We start from the raw sequence: 27361 nt of genomic DNA on the forward strand, positions 1-27361 counted from the left end.
AGTGAAGAGAAGTCTCTCCTCTGTGAGACACAGATGGCAAAACCAACTCTCTTTTATTCTATCCAAAATGGGGAATACTGGGGGGTATTGAAATAGAAATGTTAACATCTCCTATATATATATATATATATATATATATATATATATATATATATATATTTATTTATTTTTTTTTTCTTTTCTTCCTCTGCTTCCATTTTGTCGGAGACGAGTGCATTTGAGTTATCATTGGGACCCACAACAAAATGGCTCCTGCAGGGTGGACACATCTAGCGCCCGGAGCCTCTACAGAGCGGAAGTGACATTTTAGGAAGGGGCTGTCGCGCTGTGGTGACGTTCGCAGGCGGTGCAGAGCTCCGGTGTATGTGGCGGAGAGGTGACTGGCTGTTATAGACGGAGTAGGGGGAGGTTGGTTGGTGTTCCGTGACTGTGTGACCCGAGTATGGTGTTGTGTGTACCGGGGGGTAGGCCCGGCGGGACCTCTATTACTGTGTACATAGAGGGGGGTGGGGGAGATAACACGGCCATTGGGGCCTTCTCAGTCACGGACCTGGAACAAGTATGCAGCCAGTGAAGTCAGGCCGGTGACTCACTTTAATCATCACAACGCGCAGGCCTCTATCCTCTTCAATAGGACAGGTTAGCCATGGCAGGCCTCCTGTACAGGAAGGGAGCTCTGGAAAGGCTGGTTGCCATGGTGACACAGGGGCCTGGCTGTCATGGTGATCCTCTGGGGGGTCTGCGCAGCCAGGACCTGAATAATGCATTGAAGCCAGAGGATGACAACCTATGGCGGGTTCTTTATGGCTCCGTGTTCCTAGATTTCAGGAATGGGCACCCATCTCTCACTGCATGCCATGCTGGACTTACCTACAGTGACCCCGATGGCATCCTCTGTATGGCAGTCTGTGAAGTAGATTGTAGGCAGGCAAGCTATGGCAGAACTATTGGATCACATCAGTGTCCAGAGGGGGCGCTCCACTGCCAATCCCATGTTTTTGGCAGGGATGGCTGGCTGTATAGTACCCTTGCTGGTAGTGGTGCACCAAAATGGAAATTCTGGTGCCAAAACTGAAAAATTCAGGATGCACTTGGCCGAAAACTGAAATTTTAAGTTTTTAAAAGTTATATTTTTGCAAACACAATTTTTTTTTTGGAAAAAGAACTTTAATGATTAAAAAAACACAATATATACCCCATTTTTTTTTTAAATATGAAAGAGGATGTTACGGCGAGTAAATAGATACCCAACATGTCATGCTTTAAAATCGTGCACGCTTGCAGAATGGCGCCAAGCTACAGTACTTAAAAATCTCCATGGGTGACGCTTTCAAAATGTCTACAGGTTACCAGTGTAAAGTTAGAGGAGCTCTAGTGTGAGAATTATTGCTCTTACTCCGACAGGCGTGGCGATACCTCATGTGTGTGGTTTGAACACCGTTTACATATGTGGGCATGGCCTATGTATGCGTTCACCGCTACGCGTGAGCATGGGGGGGGGCAGGGCACGTTAAACTTTTTTAAAAAAATTATTATTTTTTTTTTTACATTGTCCCTTAAAAAAAAAAAAATTTAAATCACTTTTATTGCTATCACAAGGAATGCAAACATCCCTTGTGCTAGAAATAATTAGTGACCGGTCCTCTTTATGGAGAGATAAGGGGTCAATAAGACCCCACATCTCTCCTCTGCAATGTAAGGCATTGGATCAAAAAAAAAAACCCCATTGATCTAGTGCTTTACAAGAAGAAAAGGGCCTTGTTTAAAAGGCGCCAGAACCGGAAGTGACGTCATGACGTCGCTACCAGTCTTCCAAGGGCATAGAGATAAGTGGAGGCCATCTTTCCTTCGCTGATCTCTATGCCCAGTGCCGGGATCATTGAATGGGTTCTCGGGTAAGGCTGAGAACCACCGGGCGATGGGAGGGGGGTATTTTCGGTACTTATTTTCATATCAGCCAAAGGCCAATAGGGGTGCTTTCAGCCAAAAAGTTTCAGCCACTGGACTTTTGGTGCATCCCTATGGCATAGAGATGAGTGGAGGCCTTCTTTCCTTCACTCATCTCTATGCCCTGCGCCGGGATCATTGCATGGGTTCTCGGGTAAGGCTGAGAGGCGCTGGGAGGGGGGGTTATTTCCGGCACCTGTATCGGTACTTATTTTCATATCAGTCAAAAGGACAATAGGGGTGCTTTTAGCCAAAACATTTTGGCCACTGAAATTTTGGTGCATCCCTATGGCATAGAGATGAGTGGAGGCCCTATGGCATAGAGATGAGTGGAGACCCTATGGCATAGAGATGAGTGGAGGCCCTATGGCATAGAGATGAGTGGAGGCCCTATGGCATAGAGATGAGTGGAGGCCCTATGGCATAGAGATGAGTGGAGGCCCTATGGCATAGAGATGAGTGGAGGCCCTATGGCATAGAGATGAGTGGAGGCCCTATGGCATAGAGATGAGTGGAGGCCATCTTTCCTTCACTGATCTCTATGCCCAGCGCCGGGATCATTGAATGGATTCTCGGGTAAGGCTGAGAACCACTGGGTGACTGGGGGGGGTGGGGTTATTTTCGGCACCTGTATCAGTACTTATTTTCATATCAGCCAAAGGCCAATAGGGGTGCTTTCAGCCAAAACGTTTCGGCCACTGAAATTTCGGTGGATCACTACGTGCTGGGATGATGGGGGTCCTGAGGGATCTTCCTGTTGGGATAGAAAGTGGAGCATCCCTGGGAATTGGAGGCTGGGAGTAATTCCCTGGTGGAGGATTGCGAGCCGCCTTGTGCCTCCTGATTTGAGCTGCAGTGTCTGGTCAGGGGCTGAGAAGGCAGAGGGCCCGCAGGGTTATTTCACCAAACTTTTTCTTGGGTTTTTACATATAATACAAGAAAGGCAATCACATAAAGAAAAGGATACAACAGAGGTAAAGGTGGAGAGGCAAATGAAACCAATGTAAGAAGGATCACTGATTAGTGTGAAGGTGACATCACTGCAAGGGACATCACAAGGAAACTGGACATATCCAACTAAAATGCAGACTGGGTGAGGCTCCTTCGGTGACACCACCATGTGAGGGGCTATGCCCCGATGGGAGCAGTAGAAGGAATAAGGCACTCAAGACAGGGGTGGAAGGTAGAAGAGTGAAGGAAAGCATGCATAAAAGCCACTCAAGATCCACGTGGGGCAGCAGAGAAGGGGGTGGGGGGGAACTTGCCGGGGTGGAGAATCATATGCTGGCCAGCTGGTTACAAAGGATGTCCATCTAAAGGGTCAAATGGAGAGTAAAGGATGGTCTAAATACAATTAGTCATTGGGATCCCAATTCTTCAGAAATGTGGCGTGGGTGTCAGGAAGTATGGGTTGAGCTTCTCATGGATTGTGTGTTTTCCTTCACTCAGGATGAAGGGTGTGGTTATTTGAGCTGACCCTCCAGTCTAGGGGGAGGATTTGTGGCCATCAGGTTTCTTCCTCCCCTCTCTTGAGGAGGTGGGGGGGGTTCTCTTCAGTTGAACCCCTCACCTAGTACTAATTGGTCATCTTCAGCTGATTACTGAAGGTAAGGAGTCTGCTGGGTCTTTTGGCTAGGTGGATCTGAGTGTGCCTGACCCTCATTGCTCCCTCAGGGGGGTGTCAAGGAAGGGCCTTTCCTCTTTGGGAAGGGACTAACTGACACACTTTTTTTTTTTTTTTTTTTGTGTGTGTTCACATGCACTTTTTTGATTCATTTATGGGTGTTTAGTTTTTGTGCACCACAGGCCTAGAAGAAAGAAGAGTCTCATGAGGAATTGCAAGACTCTGAAAACCTAGAGGCAGATGGATGATGGAACTTGTAGTTCAGCAACAGCTGAAGTTTGCTTACCCATGAAGGAGATCTTCATCAGGGATGAGGCCAGGCCTAAGTTATCCTGCCAAGAAACTGTCCCTGCAGACAGCCAAATATAAGTGGCATCATTGCAGAGTGCACAGTTAGCTGGTGGTTCCACCTACACCCTGTCCTCCTTCCCAGTTATGGCGTCTCTGCACCTTGCGAGAACCAGAAGTGGCCCGGCAGAAACCCTAACCCTTTTTCCTGTGCTCCACTGACCAGAGTTCCATGACCAATTATAGGGGTTACCTCCACCTATCCGCAGGGATAGTTTAGGCAGGTTCAGAGCTCATCCCTAACCTTCCCCATCAGATTTACATGAAAACAGGACCTGCCAGGGGAGCAATAGAACAACTGAAGCTGCAGGGTCCAGGGCTCTGGATTTTAGTACATTCAGTACCCATGACAATAAATGATTGGTCAGAGGTAGATATATTGGCATGACCTTTAGATCCACAATGATGAATCGGTGCAGCAAAGAAATATGTGATTGGTCAGATTTGATTGTGTTTTTAGTTATTTAATGTTAAGTAAAAGAATAAAACAATTTATTAAAGATACATGAAATGATGGAATCGGCGAATGTGTGGCCAGCCTATTGACCATGTATTCTGAGCCTTGCAGGAAATCTATGTTCAATGAGTGTGATTTTACTTTCATTGGAGCAGCTGTGCATACTAACCAATCACCTTCCAGCTTCAGTTTGTTCAGGCAAAGTGGAACCAAAGTCTGCAGTACTTACCTCTGCTTCAACAGTCCAAGGTTGAACGCTGGCACCTTCTCTATGACTTCTTCTGGGGTGACAACTGGCCCTAGACCAGTCACAATAACCCCCCCCCCCCAACATATACTGGGCCTTATTTTGTTCTCCTTCCGGAGAGTGGAGAGGGATTAGGACCCCTGTCAGGTTTTTATTGCTGTCTGTGGGGACAAATTCACCCTCTCTATTTGTCCTGTTCACCATGATCATCAAAAGTGAAAGAGAATCCCAAATTTTGTGTTGTTCCCAAAACAAAAATAGAGGAGACACTGGTCCTGGGGGAATCCCTTACTTTTGGGGAGAATTCCTCTCACTTCCTGTTTTGTCTTTGGAACAGGAAGTGAGGGGAAATAACCCCAATGGGACACAGATGGCAGAAAAAAGAGAAAAATGTAGAAAACGTTGTAACCATTTCTTACTCTATACAAAATGAAAAATCTAATTTTGCCTTTAGATCCACTTTAAGCTGCACTAGGGGTTGAAAAGTGTCGGTGGAAGGAGTGGGTTGAGTGTCAGTGTTCATTTTGAAACTTGTACAATAAAGTTGTTTTAGCTATGTATATGTATATGCTATTGAATAAGGATGGATTATGGGGCTTGTAGTCACACAAGGCATTCTGGGTAATATAGTTCCATGACACTTGGGAAGGTGCAGTTCAGGACAGATAAAGGAATATTTTTGCTCAAAACATAATTAGAAATTGTTCTCTCTATGCAGGATGGCTATGAACTGGAACAAAGGGGGTCCGAGCGGGAAGCGTGGCTTTGGATTTGGAGGCTTCGCTATCTCTTCGGGGAAGAAGGAGGAGCCAAAACTGCCACAGTCTTCTCACAGCGCTTTCCGTGGTCCACCTACTGGCTTCGGACCTGGCAACAGTTCCCAGCTGCCCTCCTTTTACAAGATTGGATCCAAGAGGGCCAACTTTGATGAAGAGAATGCGTAAGGGACAAAACGTGTGAAAATTATAATGCAGCTGCAGTTTTTTTTTTTTTTTTTTGCCCATTTGGTGTACTGTCTGTATCCCTGGCATTGAAATGTACAGAACTTCCTGTCCCCAAAGATACAACAGAGAGTGGAAATCTCCCAAACATTTGTGGAAGACCCGCCAGAACAGGGTTTCCCCTTTACTCAAATTACAGGGACAATTATAAAATGTTGGATATCTGTTACTCTCTGCCTTGGGGACGTGTCCATGAGAGGAGATCTTACTGATATTGACGAACATTAATAAAATGTCAGAAAATTGAACCCCTCACTCCCATAGTTTTGCCTGTAGTTCTACTTTAAGGGATATATCTAGCAAAGTCTTTAAAAAAAGGAACTGCTCCTACAGCCCATAGCAGCCAGTCGGTGTTCCTTCAATTCTACAGCATGTAAGAGTCCTGGTAGCTCTTTATCTGAAGAACAATTCTTTCTTTAGGTGCTTTAGAGGACCAGTCAGATATAGTTGATTACAGGAGTACACAGTAAGTGTCCTGTATACTCAAAGCTGAAGCCTATGAATTGCCTAGTTTCTGACCCACACAGAGTCTGCAGATCAGGGGTCCAACCTCACTTGGTAGTGCATGTTTGACTTGGAATTTATTGAGGTCATAGACAGCCAGTGCTGTGGTCCCATGATAGACATGTCACTGAATGAGTTAATAAAACATAATCTCAAGTTGAGCCGTCTGTGACGTCTCTTCCCGTAGATACTTTGACGATGAAGAGGAAGATTCCTCCAATATGGACCTGCCATACATTCCAGCAGAGAACTCCCCAACCAGACAGCAGATGTTATCAAAGAAGGAAGAATCTGACAGTGAGGAGGACCCGCTCGAGGCCTTTATGGCAGAAGTGGAGGTGAGCTGTTTTTCCATGGGCTTTGCATATTGGGCCCTGTTTACACTTGTACCATTTCCAGTGGTACACCTCTGTAGCATACATGGATTTCACTTCACTCGCCTTTGTCATCAATTCATATAGCTGTCTTTCTGCACTCCAGTGCAGGGGTGTCGAAAAAGAATGCTGCATTTCTTAGGCCAATGCAGTGGAAAAAGATTTGTCTTGATGTTTTTAAACGCCTATGCAGGGCTTTACTGGGGATGCCTTTGGTTTGACCACCAACTCTGTGCTGGCTTCTATAAAAAGCAGGGAACAGGTTATAAGACCTTGGGGGAAGTGTACTTACAGATACTGCCAACAGAATCTGGCTAAAGAGCAATTTTGGGTAGTTTTTAGTAAATTACGACTCACTTCGGTTTTGAAATAGGTCATTTCTGATAACATTCAAGCCAAAACTCCCCCCCTTTCACTTCTCGTCCTACTGACGTGGTGTCCTGCAGTCACATCACAAAGATGAAGGGTCACTGTCTGCTGGGTTTTGCTGATGTCAAATTAAGATGGCTGTATCCAGGTTTCTGCTCCAGTAAAGAATGTAGCTGGTGCCCCCACGCATTTCCTGTCTTTTTTTGTTTAGAAAAAATGCAAGCAAACAAGCAACATGTAATCTTCAGTTTACCCTGACCCCTGGTTCACATATATGCAGCCGTGCGGACCGCGTTTTGCACGGACATGAGAGCCCATTCATTTGAATGGTCTCCCGTGCCCGTGACACGCAGGGAAGAAGTCCCTGCACTTTGGAAAATGCAGCCTGGGTTCCCAGTACGGTTGCGTTTTCTAGTGTGGGCGGTGTGCCATTAGAATTAATGGCACCCGCCCGCAGGTCCGCATTCCTCTGTGTGGGTGGCGCGGTTGCACAGATTTTCGTGCGGATCCGCAGCGGCACCACCCGCACAGATTTGAGCCTAGCCTTAGACACGTAAGATTTAACTGCATAGTAATAATGTTAAGCTGAGGAGGTTTGTACCAGACACCAAAAGTAAAATGGGTCAGATTGGTTCACTGCATGTTACTAGCCTGCACAGGAGACCTGTAATGTGATCTATATTGTGGCTTTTATCAGAATGAGTGTTTCTTCTTTACTTTATAGGATCAGGCTGCCAGAGACTTGAGGAAGCTGGAGGATCGAGACAAGGAAAAGAAAAACGCCAGGTATGGAGGAGTGGTGGTGTAACCTCCAATCCTGAATACACAAACAGGCCAGACCATCATTGAATGTTATAGGTGTGTCACTCAGATGCTACATGACTGGTGTGGTAGCCCTGATGCTGTTTTATTTCACCAACCTGTAACTGTTATTTTAGGGTTGGTTGGGCCTTGCAGTGATTCATTTGCTAGGGGCTTCTCATATAAGAGGTTCCTTTTAGCAAAATTTAGTTTGGATCTCACTACTACAATGCCTTAGATATATAAGAAGCAAGCCTGTGACTGAGCTTGTTGGCAAGCATGCAAAACTAAAATATAAGTAGATTTAGCCATCTAGTGAGATTGTGTGGAACATATGTAAAAATCCATAGCTGCCGTTCACATATTTCCTAGTATCTGTCTGGTTTAGTCTAAATTGTAAAGTCCATCTTAAACTGATTATTTCAGCTTTAGTCGAATGTTGTGGACCCGACTGCATACAGTCTACTTTTTTGGAGGTTTTAATTCTGTCATAGATTTCCTGTCTAACAAACAAGAGATACCTGTGCTCAAATCCCAATAGCTAGTACATGCATTTATCCATCAGGTGCTAAAGGGGTGTAACCACATATTAACACTAGACATTCTGAAGGGCCCTCTGCACACAGTGTGCAGAGGGCCCTTCAGAATTTCTAGATGTCCTGTCTAATTCTCACTGTCTTGCTTCTGTTTGAAATGTGGACTACAGGAAAGGGCAATCGGTGGAGTTTGTGAGTGAGAGCTCTTTTTTTTTTTTTTTTTTTTTTTTTTTTTTAAATCTTTATTGCGCATAACAACAAAAACAGTCAGCAATCCAGCAGTGTAAAGTGGCATTCATTTTAAAAAGTAAATCTGTGCCAGCTTCTAGACGTCCACACAACCCTAGTGCAATATGAACTAGAAAAAGCCGACCAGTGGACTTTATTATTAAAGAAAACTCCACAAAGCATTGTTGGCTTCTAGATGTCCACACAACCCTAGTGCAATATGAACCAGAAAAGCCGACTAGTGGAATTTATTCTTATAGAAAACTCCACAAAGAATTGTTGGTTCTAGACATCCACACAACCCTAGTGCAATATGAACCAGAAAAGCCGACTAGTGGACTTTATTCTTAAAGAGAACTCCACAAAGGATTGTTGGCTTCTAGATGTCCACACAACCCTAGTGCAATATGAACCAGAAAAGCCGACTAGTGGACTTTATTCTTAAAGAGAACTCCACAAAGGATTGTTGGCTTCTAAATGACCACACAACTCCAGTGTAATGTCAGCTAACAGAAAAGGCCAACCGGGGAACTTTATTCTGTATTCCACCAAGGACTATTGGCTTCTGAACCGCCACACAGCTTCAGTGTTATCTGAGAAGTATAGCAGACCTTGAAAATGAAAACTGTTACTGCTTTTGGAGATCACCATGACCTTAACGGTTGGAGCACAGAAGTTAAAAAAAAAAAAAAAAACAATTATGGCAGCAGTACCTCAGCAGGGCATAGCTGAGCAAGTCCGAATTAGGAATGAAAAAAAAAAATCATTGTTCACTTGAACCATTCAGTGATGAAGAGATAAGGATGTGGCTGGGTCCACACAGAGCATGGTGGTCTGTGACTCCTAGTGATGTTGTGGAAGGGCAAACACAGATAACAAACTGGTCAGGGTATCTAATGATGAAGCCTTCCTAGCTTCGGGAAGTCAAGACCTGAATAGCACTGTCATTTGATAGATTTCTGCAACTGATGGGGTAGTTGGATGGAGCTGGGAACTCCGTCGCAGAGACAGGTTCCCTTTAACACAGTTGTAAGAAGTTGATGGATGGACTTATCAGCTGCTACCCAAACCAGAAATATCAGTTTAGGTGAAACTGGCCTACCAGCGATTATACTCTGGTACTCTGAGGGAAAGCACACATGCTATACACTACTTTTATTCAGAATCAATTTTTGTGTTTTCCTGTCGCTGCAAAGTCATGGCTTATATTCAGCTCAGGCTACCACCTCCAAGCATGTATGTGCATAATTGTTTTCTGTGCTTGGCACATGTACTATGAATGCAGGCAGCAATACACTTTGTGAGCTGCAAGTGCAAGCATGCATGCCATTCTGGAACTTGTAGTTCTGCAGACAGCCCGTGTCCTGCTGCATGTATGGTTCTGACTATTGGGGATTCACCCGCAGTGCACACACTTTTGCCATAAACTTCTATACTACTATACAGACACTGCACTGAACACATAGCTGTTACAAGACTGGGTATGTGGACTGAGTGCAGGGAAGTTTGTTTTTCCTCTTGTTTCTTGCAGGGGTATCAGGGACGACATTGAGGAAGAAGATGACCAGGTAAGTTTGTAGTTTTTGTTTCATCCAAAGTAGATATATGGCCTTTGATTGCAGCAGAGAGAGATGCACAGCTTGTCTGTGTTTAGCAATATATGTGTGACATCTTAGATCAACATATATATCTGATCAGCTTGATGGAAACAAGAGGGTGCTATTTTTCCATGCTATAGTTCTGTTAATATTTTTTTCTTTGTATTCATACAAGGCAGCAGCCATATTAGAAGTACCTGAAATAAATATTTGGTCACTGTATATACATGCTGCACTTCCTGGTTAGTAGTGCAGCACAACAGTTGTACAGTACCTTACTACTCTCAGTGCATGTCTGATGATCAGGTAGCAACTCTATAGATTAATTGAAAACAAGCCGGTCACACCTAGAGCCACCGGGTACTTCATATAGCCAATATCCACTAAAACAACTTCTTATTGTCACTATTAGATGTGCATATTGGCTCAGATGATCTTAATAGCAAACTTGCTGCATGGGCTGTCTGATATTCAGAAAAACTTCTCAGAGGGAAAATGAACATGTTTGTGTCCATAAATACCACCTTGAAAATCTGGCAACACAACCATGCTAAAACATGACAGTGGAACCTGATATTGCTTTGAGGTAGTCTCTGAAATAGACAGTTTGCTTTTAAGCACCTGATTCTGCCTTTTTATGTTAACGTATGTGAAAGGCCATGGTTAGGTCTGGGTCATTGGTCTCCAAACTTTCTAAACAAAGGGCCAGTTTACTTTCCTTCCGACTTTAGGGGGTCGGACATTGGTATCAGTGGGGAGGAATGATGCCCCATTGTTTGTGGCAGTGGGAGAAATGGTGCCCCATTGTTTGTGGCAGTGGGAGAAATGGTGCTCCATCATTGGGGTCAGTGGGAGGAATGGTGCCCCGTCGTTTGGGTCAGTGGGAGGAATGGTGCCCCGTCGTTAAGGTCAGTGGGAGGAATGGTGCCCCGTCGTTGGGGTCAGTGGGAGGAATGGTGCCCCGTCGTTGGGGTCAGTGGGAGGAATGGTGCCCCGTTGTTGGGGTCAGTGGGAGGAATGGTGCCCCGTCGTTGGGGTCAGTGGGAGGAATGGTGCCCCGTCGTTGGGGTCAGTGGGAGGAATGGTGCCCCGTCGTTGGGGTCAGTGGGAGGAATGGTGCCCCGTCGTTGGGGTCAGTGGGAGGAATGGTGCCCCGTCGTTGGGGTCAGTGGGAGGAATGGTGCCCCGTCGTTGGGGTCAGTGGGAGGAATGGTGCCCCGTCGTTGGGGTCAGTGGGAGGAATGGTGCCCCGTCGTTGGGGTCAGTGGGAGGAATGGTGCCCCGTCGTTGGGGTCAGTGGGAGGAATGGTGGCCCGTCGTTGGGGTCAGTGGGAGGAATGGTGGCCCGTCGTTGGGGTCAGTGGGAGGAATGGTGGCCCGTCGTTGGGGTCAGTGGGAGGAATGGTGGCCCGTCGTTGGGGTCAGTGGGAGGAATGGTGGCCCGTCGTTGGGGTCAGTGGGAGGAATGGTGGCCCGTCGTTGGGGTCAGTGGGAGGAATGGTGCCCCGTCGTTGGCGTCAGTGGGAGGAATGGTGCTCAATCATTGGTGTCAGAGGAATAGTGCCCTATTGTTGTCAGTGGGAGGAATAATGTGTCTTATCAGTAAGAGGATCAGTGCCCCAAGGGCCACATAAAGGCAATCATTCGGCCCCCGGGCCGCAGTTTGGAGACCACTGGTCTAGGTGAACGATGAAAGAAGATTTGATAATTTTAGAAGGAAGTGCTGCCTGTTAAATCCTAAATAAACCACTATAATCATACACACATGAATCAAACTCTGTTATGCATACAATATAAATAAATTAAAGCGCTTGTTGAAACGTGTCTATTCTTAGTGTGCTCCCCCTCCAAGAAAAATCAATATAATGTGCCCAATATCAGAACATATGTTCCAGGAGCACATTAATGTATTAGAAACATAAACAGTCTCTTAGTGTGCAAACATGCCGTTCTTCTTTATAGAGTGCAGTGTAGGATTATAATGGCTTATCTATGATTTAACAGGCAGCGCCTCCTTGTAATATTATCATACGTGATGGTCAGAACCCTATATAGAAGCAGCAGCCAGGTATATAGTAAAGCACATTGGTGAAAATAGATAATAGAAACAAGTATTCGTTTTTGCACACAAGGTTGTAATCCTAGCGCAGATTATTGGTTGTTATAGAATGAAAGATTTACTTACCCGATCCTTCACTTTTCCCCGATGCTAGACCGGTCCCCACAGTATCTTCTTCCCCACTCTAGAGTGATCCAGGACAGTCTTATTTTTCAGTTCGGGTGCCCAGGCACTCTGGGGTGCTTGGAGGTATTTTCAGGGGTGCCTTGGCAAAATGTCTAAAAATTGCCCCAAATTTGTATACAAGCCAGTGGGTGGAACAAGCCGGCCTTTTAGTTACACAAGCCAGAAGTTTTCATTGTGCACCATAATGACCTTCTAGTCACCATCATCCTGACGACAACCAATTACATCATCAGTTGATAAGGAAGATGTCAGTTGCCTGCAGAGCATCCTAGTTTGACCCTCCCCCGCCTCTCTCCATCAGTGCTGGGGTCACATTAGCTCAGTGATGGAGAAAAACTGAGGGAGAAGAGAAACACTGGAATACTAGTCAGTACCAGTGTGCAGAAGTGTATTTGCTTTGGAAGAATAAATCGCCTCTAATGTTGGGGGTCCTACATGTGTGGATGCCACTTGCATTATGTAAAACTATTAAAATAGTTTTTCACATTTTAGAATTTGGTGCCTCGGGACTGTCTAAAATTATGGACAGTCCCAAGATACCCTTTAAAATTATGGACAGTCCCGAGACACCCTTTAAAATTATGGACAGTCCCAAGATACCCTTTAAAATTATGGACAGTCCCAAGATACCCTTTAAAATTATGAAGGGTATCTTGGGACTGTCCATAATTTTAAAGGGTGTCTCGGGACTGTCCATAATTTTAAAGGGTATCTTGGGACTGTCCATAATTTTAAAGGGTGTCTCGGGACTGTCCATAATTGTAAAGGGTGCGTCGGGACTGTCCATAATTGTAAAGGGTGCGTCAGGACTGTCCATAATTGTAAAGGGTGCGTCGGGACTGTCCATAATTGTAAAGGGTGCGTCGGGACTGTCCATAATTGTAAAGGGTGCCTCGGGACTGTCCATAATTGTAAAGGGTGCCTCGGGACTGTCCATAATTGTAAAGGGTGCCTCGGGACTGTCCATAATTGTAAAGGGTGCCTCGGGACTGTCCATAATTGTAAAGGGTGCCTCGGGACTGTCCATAATTGTAAAGGGTGCGTCGGGACTGTCCATAATTGTAAAGGGTGCGTCGGGACTGTCCATAATTGTAAAGGGTGCGTCGGGACTGTCCATAATTGTAAAGGCTGCGTCGGGACTGTTCATAATTTTAAAGGCTGCGTCGGGACTGTTCATAATTTTAAAGGGTGTCTCGGGACTGTCCATAATTTTAAAGGGTGTCTTGGGACTGTTCATAATTTTAAAGGGTGTCTCGGGACTGTCCATAATTTTAAAGGGTGTCTTGGGACTGTTCATAATTTTAGAAGGTGCCTTGACTGAATAAAGGTTGAGAAACACAGGTCTAGGATCCTGAGGTTCAGATAAGTAAAAGTGTTTTTCCTCACCTTCAGACGAAATGAGCACAGCCCCACTGCAACGGCAAATTTAAAATGTTCCCCAAATGCATGGCAATGGATTTATGGTGGGGTCTCTTCAATTATTCCCTCATAGTGTACCCCATGCTAGAGGAATATCTGCTATGAACCATTGGTAGGGCTTTCTATAGGCTGCACCACTGAAGTGACCAGTACAATTTAAAAAAAAAAACCACACAAAAGAAACAGTATGGTTATGGTAGGTGTTTGTATAAGTATGTGGCACCTTTTATAAAAGCAAGTATGAACTTATTATTTGTCTGCTCCCCTATTTTATTAATTTTTATTTTTTTTATTTTTTCCCCTGCAGGAAGCGTACTTCCGGTACATGGCTGAGAACCCAACTGCTGGGCTTATCCCTGAGGAAGAGGAGGACAACCTTGAGTATGACAGTGATGGGAACCCCATCGCCAGCACTGCTAAACGTGTCATTGATCCTCTTCCCCCGATAGATCATTCTGAGGTAAGAAGGGGATACCCATGGCGCTTCCTGTTCAGAGTCCGTACCTTTAGAGTTGTTGACCTGTGGATGTCGGCCTTGTCTTTGCAGATAGAGTATCCACCTTTTGAGAAGAACTTCTATGAAGAACATGAGGAGATCACGGCCCTGACTCCCCAACAAGTTGTAGAGCTGAGGCACAAGCTGAACTTGCGGGTGAGAATAATTGATGTGGAGAATGTGTGTTTATTATGGAACCGGTAAGCTTGATGGTATAAACACTTCCTCTTGATGAATTTAGGTTTCAGGAGCTGCTCCGCCACGTTCACTCAGCAGCTTTGCTCACTTTGGATTTGATGAACAGCTTATGCATCAGATCAGGAAGTCTGAATACACCCAGCCAACACCCATCCAGTGCCAGGTGAGCCTAGCACAACATTTCCTATAAAATGTATTTTTTTTTTTTTTTTAACTGAGATTTTGCTAATACAAACAGATGAGAGCAATTAGTAAGCCAGCAGGCAATGCAAAACTTAACTTTATTGTTCGTCATTTCAGTCAACAGGTAGGATAGATAACGGGTAGAATTGTGTTACTCTTGTGAAAAGACTTTTAGTGACGTACTGTATACCATGGGATGGCTTTTGTTGCTGTCTGCATCCCTGTCTGGGAGATCCACCCTCTCTGTTCAATCTGCTGTCACCAGGGAGAAAGTGAGAAATCCAGATCTTTGCCCTTGCCACTAAAACAGGAAACGAGGAAATCTTCCAATGACAGTGAGATTTCCTCTCACTTTGTAGAGACTTTCTCACGTTTTGTCTCTGGGACAGGAAGTGAGGGGAAATCTCCACAACAGAGAGAGAGCATTAAGAACCCTTCCTGACGTTTCCCATTGTAACTAAACTAGAAATTAAAGTTTTTCTTTTTGCTTGCTAAGCTTATACAGCATTCTATCTAGTGAAGTGCAATTGGAGCTTAGAGGGAAAATAGGGGGAAAAAAAAACATAAAGAGATTGATGGGCCCTTTTTCTCACTGTCTTATGTAGTCATGTTTGGGTGATCAAGATCATTCACAAGTCCCACACTTTGTTAGATTTTGCCAATCAGATGTACAGAGCTCTACATTGTGCCATTGTTTTCAGGCTGGATTCTGGGCAAGATCTTTCCCAGTTTTGAGGTAAACCTGCTTCAACATCTGCACTGTAACTACAATAATTCAGCATGGAGCCATCATAGGCTGTGATGGATTTTAAGAAGGCTTCTTTTTGATTCTGTTCTTTTATGCCATTGAAAGGGAGCCCTGACTGGAAGGTATGTTTAGCACACTATGCTGCTATACCCATCTGGGAAAGCATATTGTGCTTTTTGGTAAAGGTGAACTTGGATGACATCATGATCTCCACCTCAGCCAATCAGAGGAAGCCTTGTATTCATTAAGTAAATACAAAGGTTCCATTTTGGAAATGGAAGGGGACTGGGAGTCCCTGCACTGCTGCTGTAGCACAGCGCTGTATACTGTGTGTAGTTATGCTACATTCAGCATATACAGTGCTGACAACACTTCTTAGTAAAGGACATAGCTCATATGGGCCAGCTTGTCCCAAACAAACTATTTAAAGTGAAAACAAAGCTGGGAGTTGTGTGTTTTTTTGTTTTTTTTTATCTTTTTTTTTTTAAGTTTCAATATCCACAAAAACAAAAGTAGAAAGGAGTAAGCGATATGTAGCAAAGTTTAGAGGGGTGCATAATAAAACACACAAGCACCCAATGAAGCAGTATGCACACACTACAGATCAAGATCAGGAGACTTAAGGCATATCCAATTAATTCCACATTGTAATAAATCATAAAAACACTGTGTCTATAGGTATATGGGTGTGCAGGGGGGCCCCTAGGCTGCCTCTGAGCACACAGAGAGGGTACGAGCCATAAACCTACTGCATAAAGCTGGCGTTCTGCTTTAAGTCACTTATGGAGGTATTCTTAGGAATTCAGCCTGTTCTGTAGAAACTGGTGACATCACTGCAAATGTTGTCCTGTACAAATAGATGGCCACGTCTCGTATGCCCACTGCTGTTCTTTGGTACCACAGCTGCGTTCCTGTGTGCATATTTCTTTATTTTTTTTCCTTCTGTAGGGTGTTCCAGTGGCACTTAGTGGACGTGACATGATTGGCATTGCCAAAACTGGAAGTGGTAAGACGGCTGCGTTCATCTGGCCGATGCTGGTACACATTATGGACCAGAAGGAGCTCCAGACAGGAGATGGCCCCATTGCAGTCATTGTGTGTCCCACACGTGAGCTGTGCCAGCAGGTACTGCAGATGTAGTAGGCTTCATATTTGGTGAATCATTTTGTCTGTTAACATGGACTTCTTTTTTTCTTTTGTGTATACAGTATTACCCCTAGAATGGACATTTTATTACAATTTCCCATCCGCACTGGCAATTTGTCTCCTTAAAGGTTAAACCACTGATACTTCTATTTCACTCTCCCTTCTAGCTCTGAGCTCACCACCAGTTTCTCTAAGAAGCTGGTGATTGTTTCAGGTAGCCAGCAGTAACACAGTTCTGAAATTTTTGTGCATTATGACAGAATTTGAGCTTTTGTATGTGGTTTGTGTATTCAGTTTTTTTTTTTTTTTCAAATATTTCAAAGGAAGTACAGAGCTCTAATACAGCACATATAACAATGAGTATACTATAAACACATATGAAAGTGCAATGCATTGCAAAAAAGAATAACATAGTTTCCATTTAGTACAACATTGTGCAAGACTGAACTTGAAAGGTTACAATATGAGGTATAGCAAATGTGGTCATGTTTCCTTGTCACTTTTCTCAAATTGTTACTAAAGAAGAAGAGTAAGGGAATGGCATAGCAATATAGCAGTCCTAATCGTACCCATGTTCCATAGAGTTAGCAGTGATAGGGTAAGGTGTGTATTCTGTTTTTACAAATTAAGAGTAAAGCGAGCGCTCAAAAAATCAGCAGCTGAAACACTCCAAGGAATCACTGGACCTCATAACAGAAACATTAAAATATATAGTGCAGCGCTGTAATGTAATTAAATAGATAAAAGTAGTTCATAAAGTCCTTTCACAATAAAATAATCAAACGTGCAGGCCTCCTCCTCATTAGGTGACTGGAATCAAACAGAAAAAATGCGCACTCACCGACCGCACATTTTATATGCGCCTGTGTGTAATTTTATCCAGATGACCAGCCAGGCATGCAGATCCAGAGAACACACAGATCATCCCTCTTAAACACTGACATCAGCCTTGGGTGTAGTAGTATACCTCCAGGTCCAGAGAGCCCTCTTGCCCCAAATGATAGGTAGACAGGGGTCCCCCTCCTGGTTCCAGGTACCCCGGAAGTGGTAGATGTAGATGAAAGTCTGTGTGTGTGTTACACCGGAGTCCTCCCCGCACTACTACACACGGCATGTGACTGAGCACCGTACCTGTCACTTCTGTTTTTACAGTCTGTATTTACAATGCATGTATTGAATTGGTAAATATTCATTTATTAGATCTTTCCAAGACAGCTCCTGCTCCCTGTTTATGATCAGGAGCTGGTGGGACAGGTCCCCAATCATGTGATCACCGTAGTGGTCAATCAGTGATCACATGGCTAGAAATTCCTTGTAACGCCTTGTGCCAGCTTAAAAGGGGTTAAAGAGAGCCTAAACCAGCCTATACCTGCAGTGTTTAAGTTCCTCATTTGTTAGTCTTCAAATCAATGCCTATGTTCCTGTGGAGCCCCTTGGATCTTAAACCCATGCTGTACTTTGTTCTTTCAGATGTCAGTGGGCAATAAAGGCTTTGACCTTGACATTTAAATGAATAATGACATTTTCGAAAATTTGGGGGAGGGGGGCTAATGTGTTTTTCTTTTTTTTTTTTTTTTTTTTTTTTTTTTTTAAATATTGTCTGTTTCAGATTCACAGTGAATGTAAGCGTTTTGGAAAGGCCTATAACCTGCGCTCTGTGGCTGTGTATGGCGGTGGCAGCATGTGGGAACAGGCCAAGGCTCTGCAGGAAGGAGCAGAGATTGTGGTCTGCACTCCGGTGAGTCCCAGCGAGGGTTGATGAAGCTTTACACTGATTGTAGAAAACATAAACTGTATGATCATTGACATTACTGGCTTAGTATTGCAGTAGTGACCATCCTGTACAGCCTGAGCCTTTATATACACAATATATGTAAAACTTGGGCGGAGATAATTTGAGAATTTTCTTTTATAAAAAAAAAACAAAACTTTGTGATTCCCTTATCATACAATATGACGTGCATCAGAAGGACAGCTGTGTTTCTATGGTGAAACGTTCTGTCTCCCCTTACTGTTCTTCATATCAGTAACTAGATACATGTCTTTTGTTTAGGGCCGTCTTATCGACCATGTGAAGAAAAAAGCCACCAACCTGCAACGTGTCACTTACCTTGTGTTTGATGAAGCGGATCGAATGTTTGACATGGGTTTTGGTAAGATTACTAGTCTATGGTAACTGCGTTTTTTTTTCTAACTGAACAAAGTACATTTAAAGGCAGTTTTATTTGTTTTATTTGCATGGAGTAGGAAAGGGTTAACCTCCAACCATTTTTTTTTTTCTTTCTTTAGTGTCCTGTTGTAAAACATACACATTTTTGTTTCAGAATACCAGGTCCGATCCATTGCCAACCATGTAAGACCAGACAGACAAAGTAAGTACCACGCAGCCAGCCGTGCTCAACCAAAGAGCATATTGGACATGTTAAGCAATTTTTCTACAGTTTGTACTTTTTATTTGAGGAATGGTTCAGTGTACATTACAGTCATTCATGAATTTGAGACATCAGTTCAGAATTTTTTCCGGATGCAAGGCTGGGTAAACAGCAGATGTAGCACAGTCTATGCTTGATCGGCTGGATAAGAACACAAGGGAGATATTAGGGTTGCAATAAACTCCTAAGGTTTCTATAATGTGTACTTGTCACCTGCCAAACGCTATCACATAGGGGGCTCGATAACCACCTTGCAGTAGCAAAAAATATGAAAATGCAAAAAAAAAAAATGAAAAGCACCCCATCCCTCCATGTACACAAACGCAAGCACACGTGTATGTTAACAACAAATGCGCGACTCTGAATTGATGAGCTGTAAAGGCATTTAAAGCATCACCAGAGAGGGTTGTGCTGTAGGGCAGAGTAGTGTATGTCAGAATTGGATGTACAGAAATACAAATGTAACAAGTAAAAGAGCTCCCCGTGTATGTATTTCATGGGTATATCAAGCTGTTTGCCTGGAGATTAACTGTTGTTTTTGTTTTTTTTTTAAATCGGATCTTTGTTATTTATTGAAGCTTGGATCCATGTATACAAATAATCATACAACCGCAATCTCCAGCAGTATTGCGTTGGTATCAACAATTTACAGCTTTACTATGTAAAAGGGGTACATAGTCATGTATACCGAAGATATAAACATAGATTCCAAACCTCAACATTTTCCACATCCTCTTTTTTTTTTTAAAAAAAACTTCAAGACAAACTGGGAGAAAACAAAAAAAAAAAATAGTACGAAATATACAACCAAAGTAATTAACAAAAAACAGCCTTCCACTGAACTGAACTCTGAGAGTCAAACCCCACAGCTCATCCACGCGCAATATAGTAGATAGGAATTCTAATTCAACATCTGCCAGAAGCAAATTTTTACTGTATGTATACATCTATATTCCCAATTCCTATTCAAGGGTTGATGGGACAATAGTTATCTTTTGAAGAGATTCCACCACTTAACAGCCTGTCCTTAACAAATAGTGTTGGTGCTAATCCTGGTGTACCCAACCAGGCATCCCAGATGTTCGTAAATTTCCGGGCACATCCTCTATGTTGATCAACTAGTTTTTCTCTGATTAGATTGCAAACAGCTTTAATCCATTGAATATGGGAAGGGAGGTGTGGGGGAGAACCATTACTGAGCTATAATATTCGGAGCAATAAACAGCACTCTGGATGGCTATATAGACATGCAGAGTGTACAGTACCTCATCCAGAACTCCCAATAGACAAAGCTTGGGATCTAATGGTACATTAAGACTCCAGATCTTATTGATCATTGTTATTATATGGGACCAATTTGGGACATTTCCATACCATATGGATAAGCGTGCCATTATGAATTTCACACCTAGGACAGAGAGGAGAATCCCTCCTACTCCAAGCGAACAGCCCCTGAGGAGTGCAGTAAGTATGGTGGATTATAAAAAGCTGGGTAAGCTTCTGAGCTGGAGACAGAGACTTTAATTACATTTTCTAATATGGTGGACCGTTCCTCATCTGAAATAGTATCTAAATCAGTCGACCATTGTGTCCTACAACTGAGGGACATTGCCTTAGAAATTCTGAGCATAATGGATTGATACATCGAAGATATTTGACCCTTTCTTGTGGTCGAAGATATAGTTTGATGAAGTATTACCGGTTCAGTAAATGACCATGAAGAGGTTTTAGATTGTGCAGAAATAGCATCTCTAAGCTGTAGGTACTGGAGAAAAATTGTTTAGGCAAGTCATATTCAAACTGAGATCAGCTTTAAAGATGCAACTGTAGCAGTAAGTCATGCTTTAGTTCTATTAATAATAATGGATTAATAGAATCCGATGTTACAAAGCAATTGGGAAGCATGATCACTAAATAACAGCATCTTTGCTCCTTGCTGTATTCTCATGCAGAACATTAGCAGCACTAGACTAAGCTGGGCCACACACATTAAATTTTAATTGTTTGATCTTCCGTAGGTTTTCCAGCAACTATGTAGTGCAGAGGTCTGCCTTGTTGGATATATGTTGAGTGAATTGTTTTGGAGTATCCTTACTCCGCATAGTTCATGTAAAGGAGATTATGCACTCGTCTTGTAATAAGTGCAAATGTATTAAAAAAAAATATTAGACCGAGGATGTATTGTGAACATGGTGACCAACCATTGATTGCTGTCTGGGGATCACTGATCAAATGCAAAGCTTGCCGTTCTAATCTCTTGCCGTTTCCTTGTCATAGCTCTCCTATTCAGTGCTACGTTCCGGAAAAAGATTGAAAAATTAGCCAGAGATATTCTGATTGATCCCATTCGCATTGTTCAGGGAGATATCGGAGAGGTGAGTTTGGTGTCTTCTCTTCTGTCAGTTCATTGTGGTAAATGTACACGAACAGTTCCTTTTTTTTAAGCTTTCATAAACAAAGCACAATATAACCATTTATGTTCTTGCATCAGGCCAATGAAGACATCACTCAGGTGGTTGAGATTCTGACATCCGGCCCAGACAAGTGGAGCTGGATGACCCGCAGACTGGTAGAGTTCACATCTACAGGAAGCGTCCTTGTTTTTGTCACCAAGAAAGCCAACGCTGACGAGCTGGCCTCCAACCTACGCTTGGAGGACCATTCTTTGGGCCTTCTTCATGGAGATATGGACCAGAGTGAGAGGAACAAAGTCATCACAGAGTTCAAAAAGAAGGTCATCCCCATTCTGGTAGCCACAGATGTTGCTGGTGAGGACCATTTGATAGACTGCTGAACATACCAACAGTTCATATTTGACAAACTTCATGGATAACCCGTGAAGAAGTCCATATAGCCCAAGAGCAAAAGAAATGTGAATTATTTTTCAGTAGCTTTAGCAGTTTATGAAGAGAAAGGAAAATCCTATATTTACTAGGGACTACTAAGCATAGAAAACACCCCTATAATGCAGGTAATAGCTAAGATGAGCTTGACCCTTGGCTAAGCCTAACCTGAGCTGCTTTGTTAAAGCTCCTGTCGCTTTACTCATTTAAGGCAAACTAAGAGTTTGATGTCTCCCTCCTCCTCCTAGCTTTTTTTGCTAGCTGGCCTTATGAAATTCCTGGTACCCCCAGGTATAGGGGGAGCACGTGCCTCCCTTCTTTCCTTCACTAACTGTAGTGCTTGATGGCTCCGCAGCCAATCACTGGGCCTATGCACCATCACCTGAGGATGGGGGAGCTTTTGCATTTCTACTCATCACTTTGGCTATTAAAATTAGCAAATGAAGAAGGGAAGGGTAAATAAATATCAGCATTAGAGGAGGTGGACAACCAATGGAACCTTTGACGGTTACTCCTGCCACCACTAGTTTCTAAAGTTCTTCTGTGAAATATAGCTTAACCCCTGCTACCCCTCCCCTGAACATAACCTGCCCAGTCTAGTTTTAATCTTAACTATGAGATTAACCCTAACCTAGGTTGCTATGAGGGTAAATGGTTGTGGAACGTGCCAAAAACAGACAACTAGTATAGTGAATACTTAAAAAGTCCATAAAGACATGTTGGTTATCAAGCTACCAGATTGTCAAACTGCCTTTCCTGTTGATAGCCCGAGGCTTGGACATTCCATCAATCAAGACCGTGATCAACTATGACGTGGCGCGAGATATTGACACGCACACTCACCGTATTGGTCGCACAGGTAGAGCGGGAGAGAAAGGTGTGGCATATACTCTGTTGACGCCAAAAGACAGCAATTTTGCTGGGGACTTAGTGAGGAATCTGGAAGGGGCAAACCAGTATGTGTCAAAGGAGCTTCTGGAGCTGGCCATGCAGGTAATTCACATTAACCATGTATGAGGGACTTCAGAATGATTATTCAGAACACCTGCTAAAACCATTTCACCAAATATTCTTGTCATAGCAATAACAGCAGATACACTAGTTGCTCAAAAACTAGTGGACACCTGACCATCACACCTGGTCCTTTCTACAGATCATGCATCTTTTTAAAATTTTCCTTTTATCCTCTGTATTTGCTGACATTGTTCGTTCTTATTTTGTTACACAGAATGCTTGGTTTCGCAAGTCCCGCTTTAAGGCTGGAAAAGGCAAGAAACTAAACGTTGGTGGAGGTGGCCTGGGCTATAGAGAGCGCCCAGGACTTGGAGCAGACAGTTCTGTAAGCAAAAACTGATTTTCATACTTTACCCATCAGTAGACCTCCTCATGACTAAGAGCGGTCAGCAGATGACCACTGTAGAGCTAATTAAACTTCTATAGGTCATATAACCCCTCTCTTTTTCTGAGGCTCCATAGGTTCTGCTGCAGGCCATTGGCTATATCTTTGTAGTAAATTTCTCAAACCGTTTGTAGGAACGCAGCATGACTGGGAGTGTGATGAGCAACTATGAAGCCTTCAAACCCACGGGTGGGGCAATGGGAGACCGATTGGCCGCCATGAAAGCTGCTTTTCAGGTAAGCGATGGAAATGTTTCACTCTGCAATGTAAATTTTCACAACCATTTCTGAATTATTAATGTCTGCTCTTCCCTATCTTATTCCCAGTCTCAGTACAAAAATCACTTTGTTGCTGCTAGTTTAAGCACACAGAAATCAGGGACATCTACAGTCAACTCTGGTGCATGGACAAGTGCTGGTAGTTTAAGTTCCGTACCCAGCACCCCATCACACAGTTTAGTACTTGGAGAGGAGTCCGCTCCACCACCTCCTAGATCCATTCCGGGCTTTACCAGCAGTGGAACACTAAGCAGCATTCCCGGTACTTATGCCCCTGTGAGTGCTCCCAGTTACCCTGCCTCCAGCCCATACAGTGCCAAAGACAGCAGCAGTGGCAGCAGAGAGGGAAGCGCGGGCCGAGACAGAGATAGGTACAGCGATGGAAAAGGGAGACACGGGGATGGACATCGCCATAGCGACAGAGACAGCCACCGCTATGGGGATGGGCACCGGCATTCCAGCAGTGGAAGACACGGGGATGGCCGTAATGGAGATGGCAGAAGAGATAGCGACAGTCGAAGGGAGAGCTCACGAGATAGCGAAGGTCGGAGGGACAGCTCCCGTGACAGGGACGACAGCCGAAGAGACAGCCATGGAGAAAGCCGAAGAGAAAGTACTCACGAAAGCAGGAGAGAGAGCTCCCGAGACAGCGACAGTCGCAGGGAATCGAGGGATGACGGTGAAAGTCGAAGAGAATCAAAAAGCGAAACTTTTGCAGTTCCAGATCCTCCAAAGCGGAAAAAGAGCAGATGGGACAGTTAACTTCCCAGAAAATGTAGGGAAAGGATACAGCATCTGTCACAAATGCAGCTTGCTTCTGGGGAGGCTGGGTGAAATCTAAGATGGAAGGTTGGTGAGATTTATATACTGTCATGGATTTACAACACTTTGTGAAATCTTTAAGAAAAGGTTTTACCATAATAACACAATCTCCAGAGTATTTTCGGTGTCCGTACGCTACTGTGTAGAGCAGCTACTCCCACATTGTACTCCTCACTCTGACATACGCAAGACAAGAGCCCTTCCATCCAGAAACCCATCATCTCTGATCTGTGTGTGTTTAGGATATCGTCTCTATATGGAGCGCAGTTTTCTGGTTTTATTATTCCGTATGTTCGTTTTTGTTTTTTTTTTTGTGTATCGAGTTGTTCTCATTTCACAAACAGTGATTAAAAAGAACTTTTGAGTTTTGTTTTCATTGGTGCTTGTTTTCCCTTATGACTTGATAAAGACTGAGCGGATGGTAAGAATGAAGACAGATCCTGCCATGCCCAGAGAAACGTCAGGCAAGTTAGTTTGGTACCGTGTATATGGTTCACCAGAATGGGGTTGATGTGATTTTTTTTTTTTTTTTCTTTTTTCAACAAAGCTGACATTTTTCTGAAAGAAGTATTTGATTACTAAGCTCATTTGGTAAAGCTCAAACTATTCTCACAGTACTGTTAGTTCCCATAATGCCATATGATATCCTGTGATGTGTGGTATCTTCTTCCATGGCAGTGGAGAGTCCTTGATGAAACAGAGAAGGGACACAGTAGTATAAACTGTTAACGCCAGGCCAGGGTATGGGTGGTGTTTCCGATGAGAGAGATATTCCCTCATGTCCATTTAAAATCTAGTATAGGTTTTACCCCCAATCTATTAAAAACAAAAAAAAAGCTTGTTTCTTTAAAGTGATTCTAAAGGTTTAATTAAAAAAAAGAAAAAAAAACATGCCTATACTTTCCTGCTGTGTGCAGTGGTTTTGCACAGAGCAGCCCAGATCCTCCTCTTTTCGGGTCCCCCGCCATTGCTCTTGGCCCCTCTCTCCTATCAGAGCCCTCACAGCAAGCCGCTTGCTATGGGTGAACCTGAGCATGCACACTCCCCAGCTCTTGCTCCATGTGTCCATTCACACACGGAGCCATGGTTCTCTCCCTCTCCCTCCCTCACTGCCTGTGATTGACAGCAGCTGGAGCCAATGACTCCCGCTGTTGTCTCAGCCAATGAGGAGAGGAAGTCCCAGGAAACACAAAACACCAAATATAATGTATCTCTCATCTTTTTCAACTATGGTTGTCCTCAAACTTAAAAGTAAAGCGTCAATTGTCACTGCTATGAAAACAAGTCATACCATGTGAACCGAATCACCCGCATTTATAAAAACAGGGCTGTCACCAAGAGCAACCAGACTTTGTGCCTTCATTATTTTGCTAATCCTGGCTAAGGCTAGGTTCACACCTATACAGGTTGCGTTTGACCCGTTTCTGCATTGCGTTTTTGATGCTTTTTGTTTTGTTTTTTTAATTTGTTGCTAGGCAAATTTTAAACCTCATAAAAAAACGCAGCAAAAACACAATACGTACTTTTCTGCAGCATTTCCCTTGAAGTCTAAAGAACCAAAAATGCAACTTTTTGCGTTCAAAAAAGTCCCCGTCCCTTTCCAAAAAAAGTCACCAGGTGAAAACGCAGAGATGTGAACGTGTCCCATAGGAAATCATATTAAATGAACTGTACTGCATTTCTGCAGAATGCTGAAGAAACTGCTTAGGTGTGAACCTAGGGTAAAGTTAAAGGACAACATAAAGTATTGGTGTCCATGCCCACTTCTACAGGAGTTTAAAAAAAAAAATGTTCTCCTGCCTGTAGAAGCAGCTCAATATAATCCTATGTGTCCATGCACATTAGCTTGTTTTTAGAGGCATATTTCAAGAGGAAAGATAAGAGGCAGAAAAAAAAACATCACAAGTGCGTTTTTTAGAAGAATTTTTACGCAGGAAAAACAATAGATGTGCATAAACACGGTGTTTAGGAGCGTTCTGTGTTTTCAAGTGTACATTGACAAATAAGCAGTGTGGAATTTTTTGGAAAACACTTATAAAAGAAAATGCCTGTAAACGACTAAATTCTTGTCCAATGGGATCCACTATGAGCATTTTATGCTGCTCTTCTCCCAGTGGTTCTGGCATTTTCTTCTGCTGCTAGTGTACATGGATCCCAAGAATTCAGATGAGTCAACCTCTTTCCATAGCACCTACATAGACATCAGCCATAGGCATACCTTGCCTGGGCTGCAGCTTTCATGTGACTTCTCACAGAGGGTTAATCGGTCAACGTGCTAGTAAGGGGGAGCTTGCAGTATTTTGGGTAGTGGGAAGGAAAAAATTGCATTTGGTAGGAAGAATAAAGTGAATGTCCGTCAATGTGTAGAAAAATTGCCAATCTAGAGTGAGCAGGGGCAGGAAGAATGCACTGACAGCAGTGTGTATACAAATAAATGACAGCATTGGTGGCCATGAGGTGGAGGAATGCACCCAAGTCAGTGTGTATATCAAATATAACAGCATTGGCGGCCATAAGGGACTATCAGTAACTTTAGAAGTCTGCATGAGTAAGTGTCTAAGAAACCAATATACATTAGCAATCACTATTCAGAAAAGCTTTTTTTTTTGTTTGTTTTTTTCCTTACATGTAGTCATTTAACTTTAGTCAGTGATGTCCTCAGCCTGCTGCAGGAAGACGCATTTCCTCAGTCTCTTCTTTCCCTGATTAGGCTCCATGTACACGGGACACTTCTGAACGATGGAAACTGATTGCTGGAAAAAGTAGGTTAAAAACCATCTGTTTAGCCACGTTTGCATACCACATTTGTGTGCATTTGCGTTTAGAAGTGTTTTTTTAAAGATAACCTCAGGAGTCCTTCCAAAATGCCCAGAATGCACTGAAAAACAGTAAAAAATTAACTATTTCAGACATTTTGAGAGAAATACAGAGAGCAGAAGCAGAGAGAGCAGTATGTGTTGAGATGACCTGTCTTTTCTGGTTGTATTCACTATGGATCCCATCATGAGTATAATGCGGCACATTCTATAATTTTTTCCTTCACGCGAAACCTGGAACTGACTGCGCTGGTGTACCGGGCCCATTTGAATACATGGAAAACACTTTGTGTGCATTTCTG

The 27361-nt window shown here is 43.4% G+C and overlaps 1 protein-coding gene across 3 annotated transcripts; it reads left to right on the forward strand.

The window, feature by feature from the left end:
- The first annotated feature begins 277 nt into the window (after positions 1–277).
- Positions 278–24619, forward strand: DDX42 (DEAD-box helicase 42). Of its 3 annotated transcripts, none has more exons than XM_089674671.1 (18): positions 278–376; positions 5342–5563; positions 6316–6466; positions 7596–7657; positions 9968–10004; positions 14006–14158; positions 14246–14350; positions 14436–14555; positions 16272–16448; positions 18079–18207; positions 18523–18622; positions 18794–18841; positions 21179–21276; positions 21393–21669; positions 22511–22737; positions 22973–23083; positions 23278–23379; positions 23470–24619. In XM_089674671.1, the coding sequence occupies exons 2-18, from the start codon at positions 5343–5345 to the stop codon at positions 24181–24183; spliced, it is 2832 nt and encodes a 943-aa protein (XP_089530797.1). In that variant the 5' UTR covers positions 278–376; position 5342; the 3' UTR covers positions 24184–24619. The 3 variants fall into 3 exon arrangements, with proteins under 3 accessions (XP_089530797.1, XP_089530796.1, XP_089530798.1); XM_089674670.1 differs by having other exon boundaries at positions 315–408; XM_089674672.1 differs by having other exon boundaries at positions 343–361.
- Positions 24620–27361: the final 2742 nt, after the last annotated feature.

This window comes from Staurois parvus, unplaced genomic scaffold (assembly GCF_062004578.1).
Source record: "Staurois parvus isolate SC_StPar_1 unplaced genomic scaffold, SC_StPar_1.0 ptg000151l, whole genome shotgun sequence".
Taxonomy (NCBI): Eukaryota; Metazoa; Chordata; class Amphibia; order Anura; family Ranidae; genus Staurois; species Staurois parvus.